Source organism: Xenopus tropicalis, chromosome 5, assembly GCF_000004195.4.
Source record: "Xenopus tropicalis strain Nigerian chromosome 5, UCB_Xtro_10.0, whole genome shotgun sequence".
In the NCBI taxonomy this organism is placed as follows: Eukaryota; Metazoa; Chordata; class Amphibia; order Anura; family Pipidae; genus Xenopus; species Xenopus tropicalis.
Window position 1 is genome coordinate 111,543,465 of NC_030681.2, and position 22,428 is coordinate 111,565,892.

General features: G+C 38.0%; 1 protein-coding gene across 15 annotated transcripts in view; it reads left to right on the top strand.

Moving 5' to 3' along the window:
- tnik (TRAF2 and NCK interacting kinase) overlaps positions 1-22,428 on the top strand; it is a 158,471-nt gene that overhangs the window by 54,135 nt on the left and 81,908 nt on the right. For all 15 annotated transcript variants that reach the window (XM_031902218.1, XM_031902214.1, XM_031902212.1 and 12 more), the window contains exon 3: positions 20,280-20,336. In XM_031902218.1, coding sequence (XP_031758078.1) covers positions 20,280-20,336 — 57 coding nt within the window. The remainder of the gene's footprint in view (positions 1-20,279; positions 20,337-22,428) is intronic.

Consider the following 22,428-nt stretch of genomic DNA (forward strand, 5'->3'; position numbering starts at 1 on the left):
TACCTATGACCTTTAATATTAAAATTAAATGTATAGACACCATTAGAAAATAAATGCATATGTATATGTTTTTATGTATATGAGAATAATTTGTTAAATGGCAAATCAGCATATCTTCCAGAAAGCATTGTTTGCAGCTTATGTGTTTTGAATCTACAACAATGAGAATTTAGTTTTATCAGCTTTATTCATCATCATCAGCAAAACAAAGTGATTACACATGCAACCATTGTTTCATATAACTCCCATCATTTCTGGTAAGTTCACCAGTTATGATAAATTATTGTGTAATATGTAACAGTAAAGATATAATATATATTTTTTGAAACATGAGACCAGTTTTAATCATTCTGTTTATAAACCTTGGGGTTCTGATCCCCTATAAAGCTGTTCCCCTTTTGTGTCAGGAATGTTAAATACCGTTTAACCAAAAGGTTTTTTTCACACAAAGCTGAAATCCATAAAGGGAAAAGGTCTTTTAATAACCATACCCTGCAGAACGGGCTCTTTAAAGCGTTGGTCATTCATGTGAATCAAAGCCAGTGAAAAAGTAGGTCATATTGTAAAACTGAGGTTTCACAAATTATAGATTTCAGCATATTTTTTTCCACTGATTGCTTGAGTCATTACATATAATTTAACTGTATTCATTGTTTTCTCAATCTGTGGTAGCGGGTTTGATATTCCATAAACTAAAAATAAAAGCTGGATATTGTGTCATAAAAATAATATGGTTCAATAAAAGCTTTTTGGTGTTTCTGCATGTTCCTGCTATGTATTTGTTATTCTAACAGTTTATATTAATATATTTAGCACTGGTTCTAGGCAGTGGCACCTGTGCCTTGGGGAGGTAGTTAAAAAAAAAAAAAAAAAAAAAAAAATTGTGTAGCAACTTACATGTTTTTAGAATGTGTATAATAATATACATTATGAAGAGGACATAAAAGTCTTTGTTTAGACAAAAACATTGATTTCACAATAAAATGCAGTTTTTTGTTTTTTCATTTTTTTCTAATTCACAGCCCTTTTCTCCAACATGGTCACTTTCTTAGCAAATGCTTTGGCTGCCTATATGTATTTCTGGTTTTGCCAAGGAATCCAATATTATGTAGAGTTGGGTTGTTCAGCCATCAATCTGGGGATTCTAGGAATTCCAGCAGATGGCTTGAGATGATGATGTTCATCTTTCAGCTTTGTTTGCTGTTTGAATTTTGAATATTTAATTCTGGGGTTGCATGAGTGAAACACTTGAGTAGCAGCTGTGAATGAGACTGATTTTGGTCCTATAAGTATTCAGGTTGTTTTTTTCTGCTTTTAATTGGTATTGCCCTGGTTGCAGATGTCAGTGCCTCTGGGTGTCTGGCCTTCCATCTGACAGGCTGTCTCTTTGATAAAGCTTGCATTGGGATTATGACGCACTCCATTTGCCGTGGCCCATTGTTCAACCAGAACGTAGCAGTTTTGCAATGGGTGCAGCCAGCTGTATCTAGAACATTAGGCAAATACATTCATTGTTTGGCATAGAGTGTTTCTGACTGAACCTACATTCACCATATAAAAGAAGAAATCAAGTGCTTTCTATGATTTCTTGATGAGAAGAAGCAGTGTGAGATTTCATTGTTTTTATTAAAAAAAAACAAAAAAAAAACCTTTTTGCAACGTTCACTTTTGCTGGATGGGAATGGAACTTTCTGTACTGTGATTTTCTTCTGAATAATTTAGCTCAGGAAGATAGGCTTACATGATGCCAGCATGTGCAGCCAAGAGTATGGGGAGAAAGCGGAAGCGTTTGGCTTTCCGTGCCAGATGAAATAATTTCCACTGTTCAACTAAGATCTACGATTTGCACATTCTCTGCAGAGGACAGATTGCAAATTATTTTCATTCTTTATTATGTAAGAAATAGGCACGGAAGCCTTGGTCTGTGCTTATTCTAAAATGGGATTTATCTAAACAGTTGGAGACCGTTGTACAAATCAGAGCACAAATGAATCGCGAAATATAAAGTCATATCTGCATGTGTGGTTGGGAATGAATGGCCCAAAAGTATAAGCCTGCAGCGTTATCAGTGGTGACTTCCCTGTACCTTGTTCTGCAGCCTTCTCTATATGTATTTTACTAATCCCAAGATTTATCAATGTGTGATGTTTAAGCAGTAATGCACCGTTACTTATTGGAACGTTGGATTTCACTAACTTTCCCTTAATAAGCTTACTGAATCCTATTATTCTAAAAGTGATAAATTAGACGTGAGGTTAGGGGTGGAACTTCTTGTCTGACATTGCTGCCTGCAAGCAGGAGCCACCCAGCACCTCTTACAGTGTTGGGGATCACCTGTAACAGGGTGCTTGCCAGTGGATCATTTAAAGCTGAGTGATAAGGTCATTGATGTCACAGTGGTTTGGGGTGGGACTCTGTCTGACTTAGATTGCTGCCTGCAAGCAGAATCTGCCCCAAGCACCTCATTATCATTTAAGTGTTGATGTCATCCTATGATAGGATGATTAGGGTGAAGCATTCTATGATACTCGACACTTGCAAATCAGAAGTTGATAAGATCTGAGCATGCTCAGTAAGCTAAGGAGCCAAGTGGGTTAGAGTAGGAGAAGAAATCCCAAGTGATTAAGGGCCATGACAGATGGTGAGATTAGTTGCCGCAACAAATACCCTTTTCGTGGGCGACTAATCTCCCCAATATGCCATCCCACCGGCTAGAATGTAAATAGCTGGTGGGATGGCATGGACGGTTCGGCGTTCTGCTGAAATTGTCAAAGTTGCTTTGAGAGGAAACTTTGGCGCCGCGTATGCCATCCCACCAGCGATTTACACTCTAGCTCAGTGCTGTCCAACTGGCGGCCCGCGACCCTCCTCTGTGTGGCCCCCCACCTGTCTGGCTGCTTTGATGGCTTACTCTTGTGTAAACTTTAAATGGTATCAGTACTGTGATTAACTGCCCCCCCCTGCATGGTTCTCACCTCAGATTCAGGATGTAATCAGGCTGTATTATTTAAATATGTAATCCTCTGTGTTGTTCACACCTTTTAATCTCTGCATTGTTCACCCCCTGCAGTGTTCACACCTCAGGCTCAGGCTGTAATCATCCATATTGTTCCCCTGTTCACACCTCAGGAGCAGTAGAAACCCACAAATAATCCCTGCACTCTACAAAAAGAACATATACTGAGGTGGTACTACAATTAAAAAGTTTTTTAATATATAGTTATTGTGCAGACTGTAGGAGCAGTGCCAGCATTGTGTCACTGTAGGCTGCCTGTGTGTGCCATACACACACAGGCAGGGTAGGGCAAGCAGAGTATGGCACACACAGGCAGCATAGAGCAGGCAGAGTATGGCACACATAGGCAGGGTAGGGCAAGCAGAGTATGGCACACACAGGCAGCATAGAGCAGGCAGAGTATGGCACACATAGGCAGGGTAGGGCAAGCAGAGTATGGCACACAAAGGCAGCATAGGGCAGGCATAGTATGGCACAAACCAGCCAAGAATGGCAAACACAGTGAAAGTATGGCACACGCAGGCAGGGTAGGGAAGGCAGAGTATGGCACACGCAGGCAGGGTAGGGAAGGCAGAGTATGGCACACAGGCAGGGTAGGGAAGGCAGAGTATGGCACACACAGACAGGGTTGGGAAGGCAGAGTATGGCACACACAGGCAGAGTAGGGGAGGCAGAGTATGGCACACACAGGCAGGGTAGGGCAGGCAGAGTATGGCAGGTTTTTGCTGTACTACAACTATTAATATGGGTATGGTCATGTGATAACATGGGTGTGGTTTCAAGTGGGTGCAGTTTCAAAAAGGGGAGTGGTCAAAACTGGCTTCCATTATCGGCCCTCCACCACGTAGGTTGGAAAAATTCCGGCCCTCGGTACAACAGAAGTTGGACAGCACTGCTCTAGCTGGTGGGATGGCATATTGGGGAGATTAGTCGCCCGCGACAAGGGAGATTTGTCGCACAGCGACTAATCTCCCCGTCTGCCATGGCCTTTTGGGGATGCTGCAGCCTTACTATTAAAGCTTTCAAAGAGGCTGTTCACTGATTTGAAGTTTCTTGGGGTTTACATGTCCTTTAAGGTGTTTTTTTTTTAATTTTACAAGAATGATGGTGTAGCAGGTGCTTCTATAATAATAATTTGTAGATTTAAGCAAATAAAAACAGCAGCATGGTGCCAATAAATATATAAGGGAAGTACAGTGAGTACAGTAACAATTCAGACAGCAGTTGTTTATAGAAAGAAATATGTGAGACACATGTAGAGAGATGTGTAATTAGTGGGATGGCAACCTAAATGATCTAATATCCTGGCTGTAAAAATGAGAATAGCAATGAGAAGGCAGTGTTTCTACTTAAATGTATGAGGTATTGGATTCAGTCTTCTGTGGAGGATTCATGATTTGTCCCTGTCTATATATTTTGGTGCATCTCTGCTGATTTAAGTGCCTTGTGTGTGCCCTATGTGTGTGCTAACATGTATGTTAATCAAAAGAACTTGTGCTCTACAACTATGGGCTATGCCCTCTGTCATATAGTGAAGGAATTTGGCAGCTGATATCCTTCAAATATGAGGGTCAATTAAAATGTTTGCCTTTTTTCTTTGCAAATGATTCAGAATCACAACTTTTAGCATGTCTCAGCTTTAAGAAAAACAAACACTACATTATTGCAGGATACAAATTACATACTATACATAAATGTTGGCACAAGAGCTAAGATCTGTTTCATCATAGTGTTATGGTCATCATCATAGGAAATTTCAGATACCAAAAATTGTTTGATGTAAATAGATAACATTTATTTGACACACATGTGTCAAAGAGTCAGAACTACAGAACAAAGAGAGCACAGAGTTATTATAGACTTTGTGACATAGTAGCATATATCATAATAAACGTATGAACATAGGCGTTACCAGTTTACCAGTGTACACACATAGAAAAATCTGTTCACAGCACAGAAAACAAGGAGCTGCTCTTTGCCAAATAGGTGGTTCTGTCTTCAAGGCCATAGTAGACTTAACTAAGGCTAGCTTGAGAAACAGAATCCATCCAAGTCAGGGGGGCCTGTGGGTGAATATACACACACCGAATTTATTCTTTATCAATAGCAGCTGTCTAGATGGAGTTTGTATGTTCTCCTTGTGCTTTTGTAGGTTCCCTATGGTGTCTGAAATCATCCTGATATATCAGCTAGGTTCTGTAATTGTTTCCATCGGAGCCTAAAATGTTTACACCATATAGAAATAAATCATACAAAATGTTGATAAAGAAAATGTACTTTTTAATTTAGGCAGCAATTAAAAGATACAGAAAATTAATACAAGAAAGAGTGGTTGCTTTAATTTTTAATAAAAGTTCATTTTCAGGCAATCCCATTTAATGACCATAGCAAATACTCCTTTCATGCAAGGGTCATTTCACACTCCTTCAGCAAATATGGTTAGATCCAAGCATTTGCAAACTTTCCCATGTATCACATTAGAGACAAGGTATTTATCAATTAGGTGTGAATATTGTAACATTTCACACAGTGGGTATATATAAATATAAGTATATATTCTGAGGAATGAAATGTTCAGTGCACATAGTAGTAGTTATTGTTTTGCGGAAAACCACTAAGGGGGAGATGAAAATGATTCAGAAAACTAAACTGGGCCCTGAAGGGTCCTTAACAGCACACATTTTTTGCTAAATCATATGAAGGCCGTATGCCTTTCCTGTAGGAGCTCACAAAGATGAAGATGAACATATTCTTCTAGAACATTACTAGTTTTACACACAGTTTTCCATTTATATTTCAAACATAATGCTGAGATTAGCATATAGAACATAGAGAACATTAAATACACCATGCACATACTCTAAGGTGGGATAGTAAGTCCCTAAGCCAGTGATCCCCAAACAGTGGCTTGTGAGCAATATTTTGCTCTCCAAATCCTTGGTCTTAAAGTAGGGGCTTATTTTTGAATTCTTGGCTTGAAGGCAAGTTTTGGTTAATTAAAAACAGATGTATTGCCAGCAGGACCTCCTGTGGGCTACCAGTCCATATAGGGGCTACCAAATAGCCAATAACAGTCCCCAGGAACATATTTTATGCTTGTGTTGCACCCCAAGTCTTTTTACATTTGAATGTGGCTCACTGGTAAAGGTTGGGGATCCCTGCCGTAAGCTAATGACTTAGGGCCAGATTTATCAAAATGTGAGTTGAGAGCTTAAACATAACACTCACCCATGTTCCTTTTATCCCTATGGGTATTTAAGAACTGTATTTATCAAACTTTCATCCATTGATAAATAGGCTTCTAAAAAGCCCATAGGAATGAATAGAAAGTGGGTGAGTTTTTATTTGTATTGAGCTCTAAACTCACATTTTGATAAATCTGCCCCCAAGACTTAGTTTTGTTTTTTTTTATACAAAGTAGCCAGTGGCTTGCATAACTAACAATAAAATTGAGCCATATCATCCTTATTTAGTTTTGCATGGTAGTTTGTTCCTTTGCCTACTTTTCTGTTCATGCACTATGCATGTCACCTAGGCCAGTCCCTCCATTACTTGCCTGTATATCATAATCCTACGCTCTCACACCACCAACTGCATTATTTTTACAAACCAAAATGTGTCTTTACTTCTGATTTCATCTTTGTAGGCTTCTGGCCTGTGTGTGTAGGTCAAGGCAGTGTGGCAGTTCTAAGCTATACCAGTGTTTGTATGTAGGAAAGTAATGGCAAAGCTTATCTCCAAGAAGTAATGAGAAGTGTGCTTTGCCAGTTGGCCTGAAACAAATGTACGGATGGATAACGGAAAGTGGCACAATATATATGTATTACCTAATAGCTCATATCTGATGTGTAACAAGTTACTGACTCTTTTCAGCACTGTCATGGTATCCTAATATATCCAGAGAAACATGGAGAAAGCTGGCCTATTTTTGTAAAAGTTCAGGCAGTGCTATTGTGCAATATGTTACCAGAGCCAGATCTGGCTTCTCCCACAAGTGTACCCATGTTGCAGCTGCAGTACATTTCCTTTTAATGTAGTTTAAGCACATATTTAATTGTAGCCCTTCAGAGAAACTGAGCAAGCGAATGTAGCAATTAGGACTGTCATTGTGTTCTTTCTCATGCGGTGCTGTTTCCATTCGCGCCCTGCTCAAAGCTATTTATACCTTCAGAGACTTAGGGTACCTACTATTGTGAGTTTGCCTATAATGCATTGGCAGACTAATGATGTGTGGAAGCTAAATTTTGTCTTGGCCTGAGATTATTATCTTACAACCTTCAGAACTCATTACATTCTGCCTCTTAGGTGCTGAAAATTCAATTAATTTGGCTTGTTTTAAAATAATAAACCAGAACACAATACATATTTTAGCTTCAGTTTCTGGAGGTCAAGATAGAAAGAGACATATTTCTCTTTATGCATATTTATGTTTATTATTGTTATTTATTATTATTGTGTTAGAGTTGCCATACAGCATTCTCATGCACCAAAAACACTGACATATAAGAAGTTATATTTCATTTTAAAAATCATTTATTATTATACAAGTAATTATTGATTTGATTAGGTCGGAATAAGGTAATGATATTGCCTATATATTTCATATACATATAAGGGCTGTTTTTTTATTTGTAACTAGAGCTAAGTTATTGGTATAATCCAAAATGATTTCAACCAAGCATGCAGCATTTTTTACCCAGAATTTTAGTGTAAAACCAGTATATCATTTTGTGCCAGGTACTAGAGATGCATTTTGGGCAAGAAAAAGGAAGGATCCGAGTGGGATTTAAGTCGTAGATTTACATTCTATTTATTAGCGTTTTGTTTTAATGGAGTAAACCTGTTACTCCCACAGTTTCTCAATTGATTACCTTAGTTAACAAAATATTACCACTGATAAAACTGACCTATGAAGCTAGGGGATTCCCAGACAAATAGGGTTTGGGGACTTTGGGTAGATATATACCCCCTATCATAAACACAATTGATAAATGTAAATGTTTTATATCAATGACCATTTCTACCCTACAAGTTAATCTTTTACTGGAAACACGAAAAATAAGGCTCTCAGCTAAAAATGGCAACCATATAGAACCTCTTTTCTTTTGTAACTCTCACTATCTATGAATTGTATCTGCATCTTCTGTATATTGACAATTCTGTTTACTGTATAATTATTTAGTTGTTATTGTTTTCTTAAAAATAAATATATATAATATAGTTTGCCTGGGAGAAATGCACAAATGTAACTCCTGTACTTATTGCATGGTCAATGCAGATGTTAGGTACCGTGCTTTGTTGCTTGGATGTCTTGCACCTCATGTGCAATAAGGTGTGCAGTAGGCAATGAATGAAATAGATAATTCTAACCCTATGCAATTCAGCACCATTTTAACACAAACACAGACATTAGGAGAGCACCACACCCATTTCCAATGTGGGTGGCTTTAGACTAGATATTTAGACTACATATTTATTAGAAATATGTCTTGTGAATTGCAGTTAAACACTTATTCAGCTAAACATATTTGACCATATGGTCAGTGGGAATTGTAGTAGAATATATAGAATTTATATAGATTAAAGTCAGTTTATATGACATTTTCTTGGGTGTATGGCATTTGTGTTTTAAAGTTCTCTCACTGTTAACTATAGACATGGTTGTTATAAATGGCACAGTCTGCAAAAGCAAAAGACATTATTTAAAAATAAATAGTAATTCATAACGCAATCTCGCAGAAGGGCTGCCTAACATTTCCTTTCTGCTTCAGTTTGTGCATAAAATCTATTCTGACAGGAGAAGTGTAGTTTATAGGAAGGGAGCAACAAATCTGTAGAGAGAAGAGGCTTATTTCTTGCTGTCATATAAAAGGTCAAGTGAATTATGATGTACTGAAAATCTTTCAATCTTCTTGTTGCTTGGAACATAGATTGCGATGTTGCTCCTACATAACTAAAAAAAGAACGACATAGCTGCTTGAAGAACGCCTGTGACCAATTGTTCTTATCAGTATGCAGATTGGGAAGCTATTAAAACTTGAGATACAGTACTTTATACATTGTGTTATTCATAAACCAAATGTTCAAGGACATCGTGCTAGTGGGGAAGTCGATGTGCATTAAAGTGGTGAATGCACGCTGAATAAAAATATGGTTCCGTCAGTGTGATGTCTGGCAGTTCTTCACAGTATATTGCTTTATAAAAGTGCATTCAAGCCAATTCATATTATTTGGGTGACAACAGAATTACACTGGGGTAAAATATGGCAGCTGGCCTTTAGGTATTTATTTTATGGCACTATATTTGAGTTTGGGGGACACATTTTATAAATGTTTAGCTGAAACTTTCCATTATCTATTATCCATTACATTGTTTGACTGGAGAATAGGTTGACAGCTTGCCTTTTTATATAAGCAAAATATGGTTTTCAAACTGCCTGCTCAGTTTTCGAAATTAGAAAAACCGGGCAGACCTCTACTAGATTGACGTGTCATAGCCCTACCTCCATGCCATCACCACCCCACCCCATGATGTCACCGCCCTGTCCTCTGATGTCACCATCCACCCCCCCCCCCCCCCCCCCCCGTCCGTCCGTCCGTCTTTCGGAATGCAAAAGGTGGCAACAATATTGTATGTATGCAGATACCTGCTGTACCTGTTGCATGTGATGGTAAATTGGGAGTACCTAAGATGGGTCAACTGCAGTTAATTATTATCGTTTAAATGGGTTATGGCTTTAGATGCTGAAGCTGATATCCTGTCATAGCACAAATGTGTGTTTACGACAGAAGATTGTCTTTGAAAGGACAGATTTAAAAGTTCTCTTCTCGGGCACCCATTTAATGATACTGGTCAGAGAACAAAGAAATTATAATATCACTCTGAGAATCACCAACAGCCCACATCCTGGAAGAATCTGAATAAATCCCAACAAGTTCAATGTAAGGAATAACTTTTTCCCATATTATAATGAACATTTTGGAGAACTGATTGATATGATTGACACATGTTTAATGAAAATTTGCACACATAAATGTGAATCTAGATCATTGAATAAACTTTTATTTTGCTTTCTCTTATTGTGGTGTAAACCAGAATAGGTGCTTTTCATACACTGCCTCATCATATTGAGACATCCACTGTCCAACTAAGGTTGCCACCTTTTCTAGAAAAAATACTGTGTAATTGTCCGGATTGTTAATCCCAGCAGGCAATTGTATTGTGGGTTAATAATTCATATGGTTGTAAGTGTTCTTCTGCAAAGTTGTTCTGGACAGTAACACCCTGCTGAGAATACATATGTTTATCTTCTCAAAGCACTTGAACACATTCAGAAGAATTAACAACTACAAACAAATAAGTGTGTTAACTTGTTAGGGCTCTGGCACACGGGGGAGATTAGTCGCCCGCGATAAAACTCCCTGTTCGCGGGCGACTAATCTCCCCGAATTGCCTACCCCTGCCATTCCACCGGCGACTTACATGTTCGCCGGTGGGATGGCAGGGGTAGGCAACTCGGGGAGATTAGTCGCCCGCGAACAGGGAGTTAATCGCGGGCGACTAATCTCCCCCGTGTGCCAGAGCCCTTAAGACTCTTGTTTGTTGCTTCATAATCTCAGGTAATTAACAGCAGCCCAGAGCATGTGTAGTGAAGGGGGCCTACATGGACCATGTCAAGAGTTACAGCTTTTCAGAAACCACAAATATACAGTATTAGGTTGCACTTCTAGCCTAATTCTCAAACAGTGCTACAGGAGCACATAACTAAAGGTAATAATGATAATACTGTACAGGGGTTTCCAGATAATGGTTCCCTTACCTGTATATTCAATAATAAGGAAACAGATAAACAAGGTCAGATTTGGTACACAACAACAGAACAAATATCTCTTTACATGTAATTTAAAACAAATGGGGGGTGCTGTTTGGATTGGATTTCACACACTGAGACAACATCTAACACCAAACGCCCCAAATATATATATATTTTTTTCTCCTACTTAAGTTAAAACTCATAAGCACTATATTTGTAAACAGCAGCATTAATAAACTGTATTCGTGCCAAGGATATTGGTAGAATCAATCTGACTAAAAGCTGTGCCAGCAGCACATGGGTATGCAGCTTGGCCTCATCTGACATTGTGGCATGTAATGCCACTGTTCTATTACATGATTAATAGCACTTAGGTATATCAGTGTAGTTGAATGATTTTTATGGCGTCAGGTATAATGCAATTCAATCTCACCAGTCACACATGAATGAGTTTAATCAGAGTGCAAGCATTTATTTCGGATTAATCTTTTTTTGTGGTTATATCATCTATATTTTAACTTTAGATTTTTAAGCTCAATTATATTTTCATACTAAAAGACTCCTAATTTAACAGTTCAGGTAATTTTGTTGTGTATACAACTCCGTTTGGATTGAAGATCAGGAAAAATCTGGGCTGTTTTATTTCGGTACATAAAAGCTGCCCAGTATGTATGCATGTATTCTACCTCACAAATCAGTGACACAGCCCTGCAGCAATTACTGGTAAAATGCCCACAGGCTGTTCCCTGCAGATTAATGCGTTCCTCAATTTGTGCGGCCAAATATAGCCTCCTTACCTCCACTCAGCTGCTCCAATCCTGCTTTTATTTGTTCAAAGCTTTTAACCACAGAAATCTGTTGGAATAATGTAATAATACAGCACAGAAAAGTTGGCTATATTTTCCAAGTTTTATATTAATCAGCAAGATGTATGTGTTTGGCTTGGGGTAGTATTATATATGGTTTTGTAACATTTGCTGTGTTATTCATTTTGTGCCAAATCTGAGAATCTCATCATGCTACCATCTTGGTCTACTACATGTTTTGTAGTATTTTACAGGTTATTGTGTCATGGCACAAATTGATGGAGCACAAGTTATGCTGATATATCCTTTAAGAATCTTAGAAATTATATAATTATTTTCTATATTAGAATTGCTGCTTTAAAATAAGTCTTTACATGCAAACCCAACCTGGAACAACATTAATAGTTTTTTTTATGTATAAATACATCAATCAGATGTCTAGACTTGGCATTTCAAGTTTCATACAGCCCCAAAAGGCCCAATAAATACAGTAGTGTCTGCCCATTGCGACTCTACAGATTTCCAGGCTGGGCCAGACCAGATGATAATCACCTAGACTGTGAAGGGTAATGGCACATAAATATTTTTGATTAAGATGGTCCTGTCAGGAAGAACCTCAATTGTACAATTATTTTTCCTGCTGTCGGCCAATTTCCATTCTAGTTGAATGGAAATGGATGTTTTTTGATGGGGACGATGGAAGCTATTGGGGGCCCAGTGGGTGACTGACTGATAAGTAGTCGTTAATATTTGTTTATAAAAATGTATTGTTCCAAAAGGTTAGGGAGGCCCAGTAACTTTTAGCAATTAAAGGGGAACTCCACCCAAATGCAACTTAAGCTTTTATAAAAGTAAACATAATTTAAAGCAACTTTACAGTATACCTCAATTAAAAAAATATTCAGTCTTTTAATATAATAATATGGCATGGAACAGTTGCACCCATGAAATCAATAAGAAGAGAAACCTCACAGTGTAATGCAGTGTGGGTTATGTAGTTCCTGCATGCTGCCTGTAAGTTGTAGAGAAGTTGTTACAATTTGTAACATCAATGTTTTAGTCCCTCCTTACCTGCCAGGATTTCAAATAAGGCAGAAACAGAAAAACTGTTTTGCAGCTGTATTTTAGCATATAAAAATGGTATTTAGTCTAGACTTTTTGAAGGAACAGATAATAGGTGTATTAGGGGCTTTTGTGTTTTGTGTTTGGTTTGGGAGCCAGAGTTCTACATTAAAAATAACAATAGCACTACAGCCAGACCCTCACAGACAATCTGGGTTTTGGTTGTTAGAGTCTGGGAACCAGGTAAAACCAAAGTTTTAGATCTTACACTTGCTGATACCTACGGGGGGCAGGAGAAGCTGTAGTAATGTTAGGTTTATGTTTATTTTGTAGGCAGTGATTGGGGAGTGATTGTTGAAGTTATAAAGAATTATGAAACTGGCAACCAATTGATTGTTGGTTTTCATGTTTTGCAATAATTTGATCATTCCCACACACTTAATGGTATCCATATAATATGAATGCAGAAAAACTAGTTTTAAACAGCCAAATTTTATGATGTGCCAGCATTTGTACAGTAGGAGAAAGGTATATCAAAACACACTAATCAAATGTTGGTATTTAATGAATTTGCTGAAGTGAATCTGCAACATTGAATCCTTAGTTGCTCAGGATAATAAATAGCAGCTTAGACCAGGCTAATAGGAAGACTCAGTTGGACAGACTAAATATATAAGCCGTCCAAATGTCATTACTTGGAATTTACTAAGAAGTTTCTTAACTAAGTTGCTGAATCCCACAGCAAAATCATTTTAGCCCAAACTGGCAAACCTGCTTAGGACTTATAACTTGTCTGAGTAAGGGGTCTCTCCATAACTAAAACGACATCCGCTGATACAAGCCACTTTAAAAATATGGCAAAGAAACAAAGATACTTATATACTTACCAAATCCACTTTTGTATTACAACCTCTTATATTGAACCCAAATTTCACCCCAGGACTAGAAAAGGGATCTTTTGATAGATGGGTAGTTTGGGATAATAGACAGACTAGGATAAGCGATTTCCTCAAAGAGAATAGGATGGTGCCGATGGCGGAGATACAAAAAAGATGGGGCCCACACCCAAGAGATAATTGGAATTACAATCAACTCCATCATTATCTACAAATTAATAAATCCAAACAGTGGAATAGACCTCTAACTACTTGGGAACAATTACTAACCGAACCAAAAATATTGGATAAACCTCTATCCAAATTATACAGACTTCTTTTAAACTCCATATCTCCACCGCCCAGACCATTCTGTCACTCTTGGGAAAAAGAACTCAATATTAACCTACCTGACAAAGCTTGGTCTAGAATATTTAGCACCATAAACAAATCCTCTAGGGCAGTGCTGTCCAACTTCTACGGTGTCGAGGGCCGGAATTTCTCTAGCGTACATGGTGGAGGGCCGCTAATGGAAGCCAGTTTTGACCACTCCCCTTTTTGAAACCACACCCACTTCAAACCACACCTATTTTATCACAATGGTGGTAGCACAGCAAAATCCCAAATGCTTGGTCCTTACTGTGGGGATATCAACCATCATTCATATGTGAAAGAATTATGTCATATTAAGATATACATATATAATTCCATATGCCGCCTCCTCCTCCCCTGTGGATAGCAGAGCAACCCCCAGTACATAATTACACACCTTAGGGACCATCCAACTGCTAACAAACTCCCACAAAAAACCCCTGCCAGGTTCACCTCCCACAAGCAGCATAGGGCAAGCAGAGTATGGCACACACAGGCAGCACTCTGCCTGTCCTATGCTGTCTGTGTGTGCCATACTCTGCCTGCCCTACCCTGCCTGTGTGTGCCATACTCTGCCTTCCCTATGCTGCCTCTGTGTGTCATACTCTGCCTGCCCTACCCTGCCTGTTTGTGCCATACTCTGCCTGCCCTACCCTGACTGTGTGTGCCATACTCTGCCTGCACTACCCTTCCTGTGTGTACCATACCCTCTCTGACATATGCTGCCTGTGTGTGCCATATTCTACCTGCCCTATGCTGGCTGTATGTGCCATACTCTGCCTACAGTACCTATGTCTGAGGTGTGAAGAAGTGAACAATGGGAGTGATTACAGCCTGAGCCTGAGGTGTGAACACTACAGGGGGTGAACAATGCAGAGATTAAAAGGTGTGAACAGTACAGGGGATTACATATTTAAACAATACAGCCTGATTACAGCCTGAATCTGAGGTGAGAACCATGCAGGGGGGGCAGTTAATCTCAGTACTGATACCATTTAAAGCTTACTCAAAGGTAAGTCATCAAAGCAGCCAGACAGGTGGGGGGCCACACAGAGGGGGGTCGCGGGCCGCATGCGGCCCGCGGGCCGCCAGTTGGACAGCACTGCTCTAGGGCATCTAGAACAAATGAAGCCATATACAAACTAATTACCAGATGGCATTACACACCAGCAAAATTAAAGAGAATGTACCCTTATACCTCAGATACCTGCTGGAGATGTAACAGCCACATTGGCACGCATACACATATTTGGTTAAAATGTCCGGTGATACAAGAGTTTTGGTCAGACATATTACACACTATAAATCAAGTTACAGATTTCAACTTCACCATAGAAGAACCGGCCCCAATACTACTGAATATATATCCAGGTAAAAACGTTCTAGTATCAGATCCACTTACCCTTCATCTATTACAATCCGCTAAATCCCTAATCCCAAGAAAGTGGAAATCCACAGAGGCTCCCACCTTTACCCAATGGCTAAATAACACAAATGACATTAGACAAATGGAGGAAATAACATGTATGATACATAATAAAAGTGCACATTACTGGAATATTTGGACACCGTGGTTAAATTATTTAAATTCTTTATAATGGTTATTTAATCTCGGTCATTCAGATCAGCTCTTGACTTTACAGAAAACTGCATATAGAATTCTTACTGTATAAGTGAATATGTAGATATGACTTGTTGAATGCTATTGCTAGAAACTCAATTGTTAGAAACGAAAAAGATGTACAATAACAATGTTCCCCTCCCCATACCCTCCCCTTTTCCTTCTGTACCCTTTCCCATATACAAAAATTGGAAAATAAAGAATTGAAAAAAAAAAAAGGGGTCTCTCCATAATTTACATCACCTTAAATCTGTTAAAAATTACCAAACATTAAATAAATCCAGTAGGGTTGTTTGCCACCAATATAGATTCATGCACCTTAGTTACCATCAAGTGCAAAGTACTGTTTTTTAATATTTCCGAGAAAAAGAGAGTATCTTTTGTTTTTTTTGTTTTTTTTTTACATTTGAATTATTTACTTTTAATGGACTCTCTGGAAATTGGCCTTCCTGTATTTCAAATCATTGGATAACTGGTAATGGGAATCATACTCCATGTTAGCTAGGTTTTTTTTTTGTTTTTACTGTTTTTTGTAATGAATGGGAGCATCTTGACACTCTCTTATGGGTATTGTACATGACTTGGAGCCACGTTACCAACTAAATCAATGTCTGAGTTCCTGTTTCTAATTGACTTCAAAAACCTTTTTAGTCATCTTCATAAAGGGCAATTGAGTTATAGATTTGTAATGTTAAAGTTATTTTAAAATACATATTTTTAAGATATTCATTTAAAAATACATTTGTAATTTATTGTTTATATTTGTTAGAAGGGAAGTGTTTAGAGAAGTAATATTTAGTTTTAATAGTTCACAGTAGTAGAGAATAATAGAGGAGGATGGTGAAGAGCTAAAGCAGGTGCTTTCAGAATGTGTTAAATGCAGGCACAAACTAATGCAGGGCAAAAGCACATCACAGTTTTCCCCTTCTAATGTGCAAAAGAGCATTGTATATGATCAGTAAAAGCTTTCCTTCATTTGGCTGGGGCCCCTCTGCAATCTTGTGATAGAAATACCTGCCGTGCTTTTGTATTAGTGCATAAAGAAACTAACATTCTTATCATTTTTCTACCATACTGCAAAGCCCATGCTTTTGCATAAAGGCAAGTATTGAAGTATTAGGAAGCAAACTGATGATTTAGAAATCCAGTTCTTCTGCCTATATGTGTGTTTTCATAAGGTTTATTATTCAATACCAATCTTACACAGGTATGGGACCTATTAGCCAGAATGCTCCAGACATTTCCAGATAAGGGATCTTTCTGTCATTTTGATCTCCTTAAAATCATTTAAACATTAAATAAACCTAACAGGATTGTTTTGCTTCCAATAAGCATGCATTATATCTTAATCAAGTACAAGGTACTGTCTTACTATAACAAATAAAAAGAAAAACATATTGTAATTTAGAATTATTTGATTAAAATTGAGTCTATGGGAGAAGGCCTTCCCATAATCCGGAACTTTTGGATAAATGGTTTCCGGATAACGGATCTTATACCTGCACATTGAAAAGAGGTTATGGGTTGGAAATATTTTTCAGTGAAATCTATTTAGCATGTAGGGTATTTTTCCAAGGGTAAAGAAGGAGAGATAACAGATGCCAAAGTTTTTGTATAAAAACAAGCAATATTTCCACCACTTGGTCTCATACCTTTGTTAGCAGTGGTGGGAGGTCTAAAATAGTATGGCTTCACACATCTATGCCTGGGGGCTAATCTAGTAACTCACTCTGATTTGGCGTACCACCTAGGTGGTCACATAGGGCATAGGTTCTTTAGTGTATAGATAAATGTCAGACTACATGTTTTGACCAAAGCTTTCACCAGGCAGAGAAAACTGTCACTGCTTTCCATTTTAATCTGTGGAATACACTGGCCCATTTTATTTGGACTCTGAACTTGCCTGTCTGTTGGAAGGAAACTGGAATGTTCCCATTACAATCACATGTCACAGTGTTGTTGGTCAGGTTGGTAGGTGGGCCACTATGCAGTATTGCCCAGCAAACCAATAAGGTCTGAAGGCAAGAACATTACATAGGCAAGCTGGCTACCCTTTAGAACTCCAAAGTATATGGTTTATTTTTTTCAACAACTCTGAAATGGCACAGTTTCATTAGTCACATTGGCAGACCAGTGATTTGGGGTTAACAGACGGCAGACTGAAGCCAAGCACTTTGGAACCCCCTAGGTATATCTTTTATTTCTCTTTATACCTCTTTATTTGATTGTAGCCTACTGAATGTTAAAATCTGATTCAGATAGCTTTGAAAATAGTCACTGATTATGCTTGTGTCACTTTTGCATATGTGGCTCTTAATGTTAGGTTTTACCTTTCTAAACTTCTGCTAGGCCCCAATATGGCTGCTGTCACATGAGATTAGCAAGCTGCTGGTATTAGACTGAAGTGATGTTGATGCTCCTCATCAGGCACATTATTAGTGCTGAAACATTCATACACTGAAAGGATTAATGACAGAGACCATTGTGAACACTCAGAGAATGTTATATAGCTGAGCAGGCAAGAGAATGTCAGCTGTATCCATGACAACCATTGGATTACCCAATTATATTCCTACATGAATATTTTTGAATTGGAAATTGGCAGGGTTGAATATGGGAAGAGTGTCGCGCAACAGAGCAGTTTGACTATGAAGTGTTTAAGGTTATTTGCTTTCTGCCATTTGTAAATCCTTCATAATGGTGAAGGCACTAAAACATGCATTGAATAAAATAACATGTTTCTCATATTAAATGAAATTCCTATAAGAAAAATAATTTAATTCTCAGGATAATAAAGGCAGTAAAATGTTGAAACTGCATTGTAAAAAATTTGAGTTTGATATGTTTCTGAACAACACACATTATAAAGGTCTGCATAGCACCCCACTGCACTCACAGTTGTCCTGACCCATTCACAGGTGCTAAATGCAATGTACACTGTGTTGTTTTTATTCATTTTGTTGTAGACCTGGAGCCCACAGTGGCTCAGTGGTTAAAACTGGAGACTGGCAGCACTGCTGTCTAGAGTTAGGTCTGATTTTAATATTATTTGCAGTGATTTTGTATATTTTTCCTGTGTCTTTGTGGCTTTCTTTGGTTACTCCTTACACATTTGCAGGTAAGGTACATTGGCTCATGGTGGAACTCAAACTTGTGTTTTGTGTAAATATAATTACATTTTGGACTGTAAGCTCCACTGGGGCAGAGATTGATGTGAATGATGAAACTGCAGAAAAAGGCTCAATAAAGAAACAGCTGCACAAATGACCTTTTGAAATTGAAAGAAATTTACAATTCAGTTGTACAATGTTCATTGTACATGATAATCTGATCTGTATAATGGAAATGTGTGGAAACACCAAAAAGAGCAGCAGATGCGTTGCTCCTTGATTGTATTCCTTTTCTGACTTTTCTGCATTAGTATATAATACAGGTATAGGACCCCTTATCCAGAATGCTCGGGACCAAGGGTATTCCGGATTAGGGGTCTTTCCGTAATTTGGATCTCCATATCTTAAGTCTACTAAAAAATCAATAAAACATTAATTAAACCAAATAGGATTGTTTTTCATCCAATACGGATTATTTATATCTTAGTTGGGGTCAATTACAAGGTACTGTTTTATTATTACAGAGAAAAAGGAAATCAGTTTTTAAATTCTAAATTATTTGATTAAAATTGAGTCTATGGGAGATGGGCTTTCTGTAATTCAGAGCTTTCTGGATAAGGGATCCCATACCAGTATATAAGAACTAAGTGGTGTGCAAAAAGGCGCGGATGGGATTCATTTTTAGTAATATAAGTGGAGGGTGATTTTCTTCGTTTAGAGGGGTTTATTTTCTACACAAATTCTTTCTTCCACTCTATGCCAGGGCTCTTTCTGTGTATAGTATCCTAAAACACATGCCAGGATAAATGCAGTGCCAGTTTTATGTAGAATACCCTCCAAAACAACAGTTTGTATTTCTTGTACTATTTTTTCTCTTGTACTTAGTGGTAGTGCAGAGGTTAGCATTGCTGCCTTGCAATGCCAGGATTGTAGGATCTATTCCAGCCGGTGCTTACATAGGTTTCGACCAGCACTCATTTTCTTCCCACGCTCAAGAAGGTTTATTGACTAATGATGAAACTATAATAAACAATTGTAAATCCATGTTTATGACAAACCAATGCTACTTTTGTTTTTTAGCAACCTTAAGGCCTCATGCTCCACCTTACAGGAAGAACCCTTGTCTGGAAAGCCCTAGGCCCCATGCATTCCAATAATAGGTCCCATAGTTATTATTCTATATGCTTCTAAGTGAATTGTGACATTTAGGAGAAGGAACATCACTTTCCAAACCATTTAAAGGTTTTTCTACCTTTTAAATTGGCGGCATTGTTTTTCCTGTGTACCAGAGAAGTGACACATAAGGAGCTTAGTCATCTTTTCAGCACAGAAGTTCTTGACTTATTGAACTATAGATCATTTGCACTGAATTGCGTTTGAGCCGAGAATAATAATCTAATTCCCTTAAGCCTCTCACTTCTACAGTCGAATGGATGTGTTAACCATGCTGTTTACTATTATATAATGCTATTGCTGTTACTGCACTAACTGTCTTTATTCAGTATGGATCCTAGAAGTACTTACAGTTTATATTTTTGTTCATGATATATCAGTGGTTATTGTAACCTAGACAAAAACTTCACAAAATGTTTTTGTGTTACAGGGTCGCCATGTTAAAACTGGACAGCTTGCAGCTATTAAAGTCATGGACGTCACAGGGGTAATGTACATTTCTTCTTGTAATATAAACATTAGTGGGGTTTTTTATACAGGTGATTTGCATTTAAAAAAATCTTAAGCCACAAGCTTTTTATGAGCCTTGTTAGTAATAATGTAGCTGTGTCAGGGTAGGCAACAATCAGAATAGTCATAAACAGACTAGGGGGTCATTAACCCTCAATGTCAGATAATATGGAGCTCACCCAGGAACTTAGTCCTACAAATGGATTGGGTCGGTGTTAATATTTTGAATTTAGCATGTCCATGAAGATGTTGGTGGCTGCCACATTGTCACTAGGTCAAAGCGCAACCTTATACACTTTTACCCCATTATAGTTCCATAAGTATTCAAGGCAGTAAAGCAGTTCTCACCCCCAAATTCCATTTAAATTGCCCATAAGGTTGGACTCTCTTAACTCATAACCTGTTATGTATCTATATAACGGATACATAGCCACTCTGCTTAAAAAAGGTTACTTTGCTGTAGATCTGGCGATATGCAGAGCAGGAAAGGTGCAAGGTGCGGAATCCTAGGCAAGTTATATAAATTTTACACTGCCAGTCACACAGTTGCAGGTGCCCCATAGATGAGCCCCGCAGGCTTATGGCTTTAACTCATGTACATGTAAATGAGACCTAACATCTTAAATACATTTCTGTTATATGTATTCTCCCTTGGACTGGTGGCTTGGTGGCCTGGGTACTAAATGCTTATGCTTATGCTAAAGTACTGGGTACTAAATGCTTACGCCCGTGATTTAATTCATGATTATAGAATAACAACTTGACCCTCTGTAAATTTTTAAACTTCAGTGAGGGCTTAATTTTATGTTTTTTACAAATAGAAGTTCAAATACAGAAATTACCTTTTTATGTAGTCTGCCAGTGAAAGATGCTTTGGGAGCTTTGTGCACCATGCTGTCAATTCTTCTTATTTTCATACATATACAGAAAGCACTGCTCCATTTACATTTATAAGAGCTTTTAAGCAGCTGGATATGTACTCTTTATTTATTGAAGGAGCTGCCTCTTTGGTTCCCAGCCTGATCATCTAATGAAGGGATGATATTTCAAGGGAAAATGTAACCCCCTGGCCCAGGATTATGGACTTTCCAGTCTGTTTATTATAACTGATTGCTGAGGTTGAATGTTGTATATTTTTGTATATGGTAAATTGTGCAATACAAATGAAATAATTTTAAAGCACACTTACACATGCCCTCCCCCCAAAACCAGTTTAAAAAAGTAGGGAATCTCCAGCAAGCACACCAATATCTATTCAACATCGAAATGCAACAGTTTAGCATACATTGTACACATTAAGCACATTTACATCAGTACAGACACTTACTCAACAGCAGAATGTAGCAGAACTTATTCAACAGCAGCATGTATTCATATATTCATAGCACAGACATATTGAACTTCACCACACACACCTAAACCTATTCAGTACCAGCATACTTACCCTCACCCATTCTACACCAGTATGCAAACCCCAACTTCCATTTAACACCAGCACACACCCCTATATCCATTTAACATCAGCACTTGCATGTGAAGTTGCACACATTCTGTGTATTAAGCTTTGGGATTGTTTGTCCATATTTTGCATTATATTCAAGCTGGCCAACTACATCAAAGTAATCCTGGCCTGGCCAGTCCTACACTCACTTTTATCTGATTCATTAAGAATTCTACTGCTTCATTATACATTTCCGATTCCAAAAAAACGTTCTGGTCCGTTTTTGGAATGCAGAGACGATTGTATTTCTTGGTAATCATGTAAAAAGTGATAAAGCGATACAGGTTCATTTTAGTCCATTAACACAACAGCTGCTCAGACCATTAGGACCCCTTTGTAATTATGGGGTCTAAAATGGGGGCAAATATGAATATGCTTTTGCTTGCTAGATCCAGCCAGCAAGTCAGAAAATTAAGTGAGAATAATGGGATCATGGGGCTTTCTTCATGTAATGTACTAGAACCTTCTTTACAAAGTGGAGATTTTAACCTAATCCACCTATGCATCTGTGAATAAAGTTCACAATAGACAATAAGATGGCTATATTAATGCGAAGAATAGAATAGAA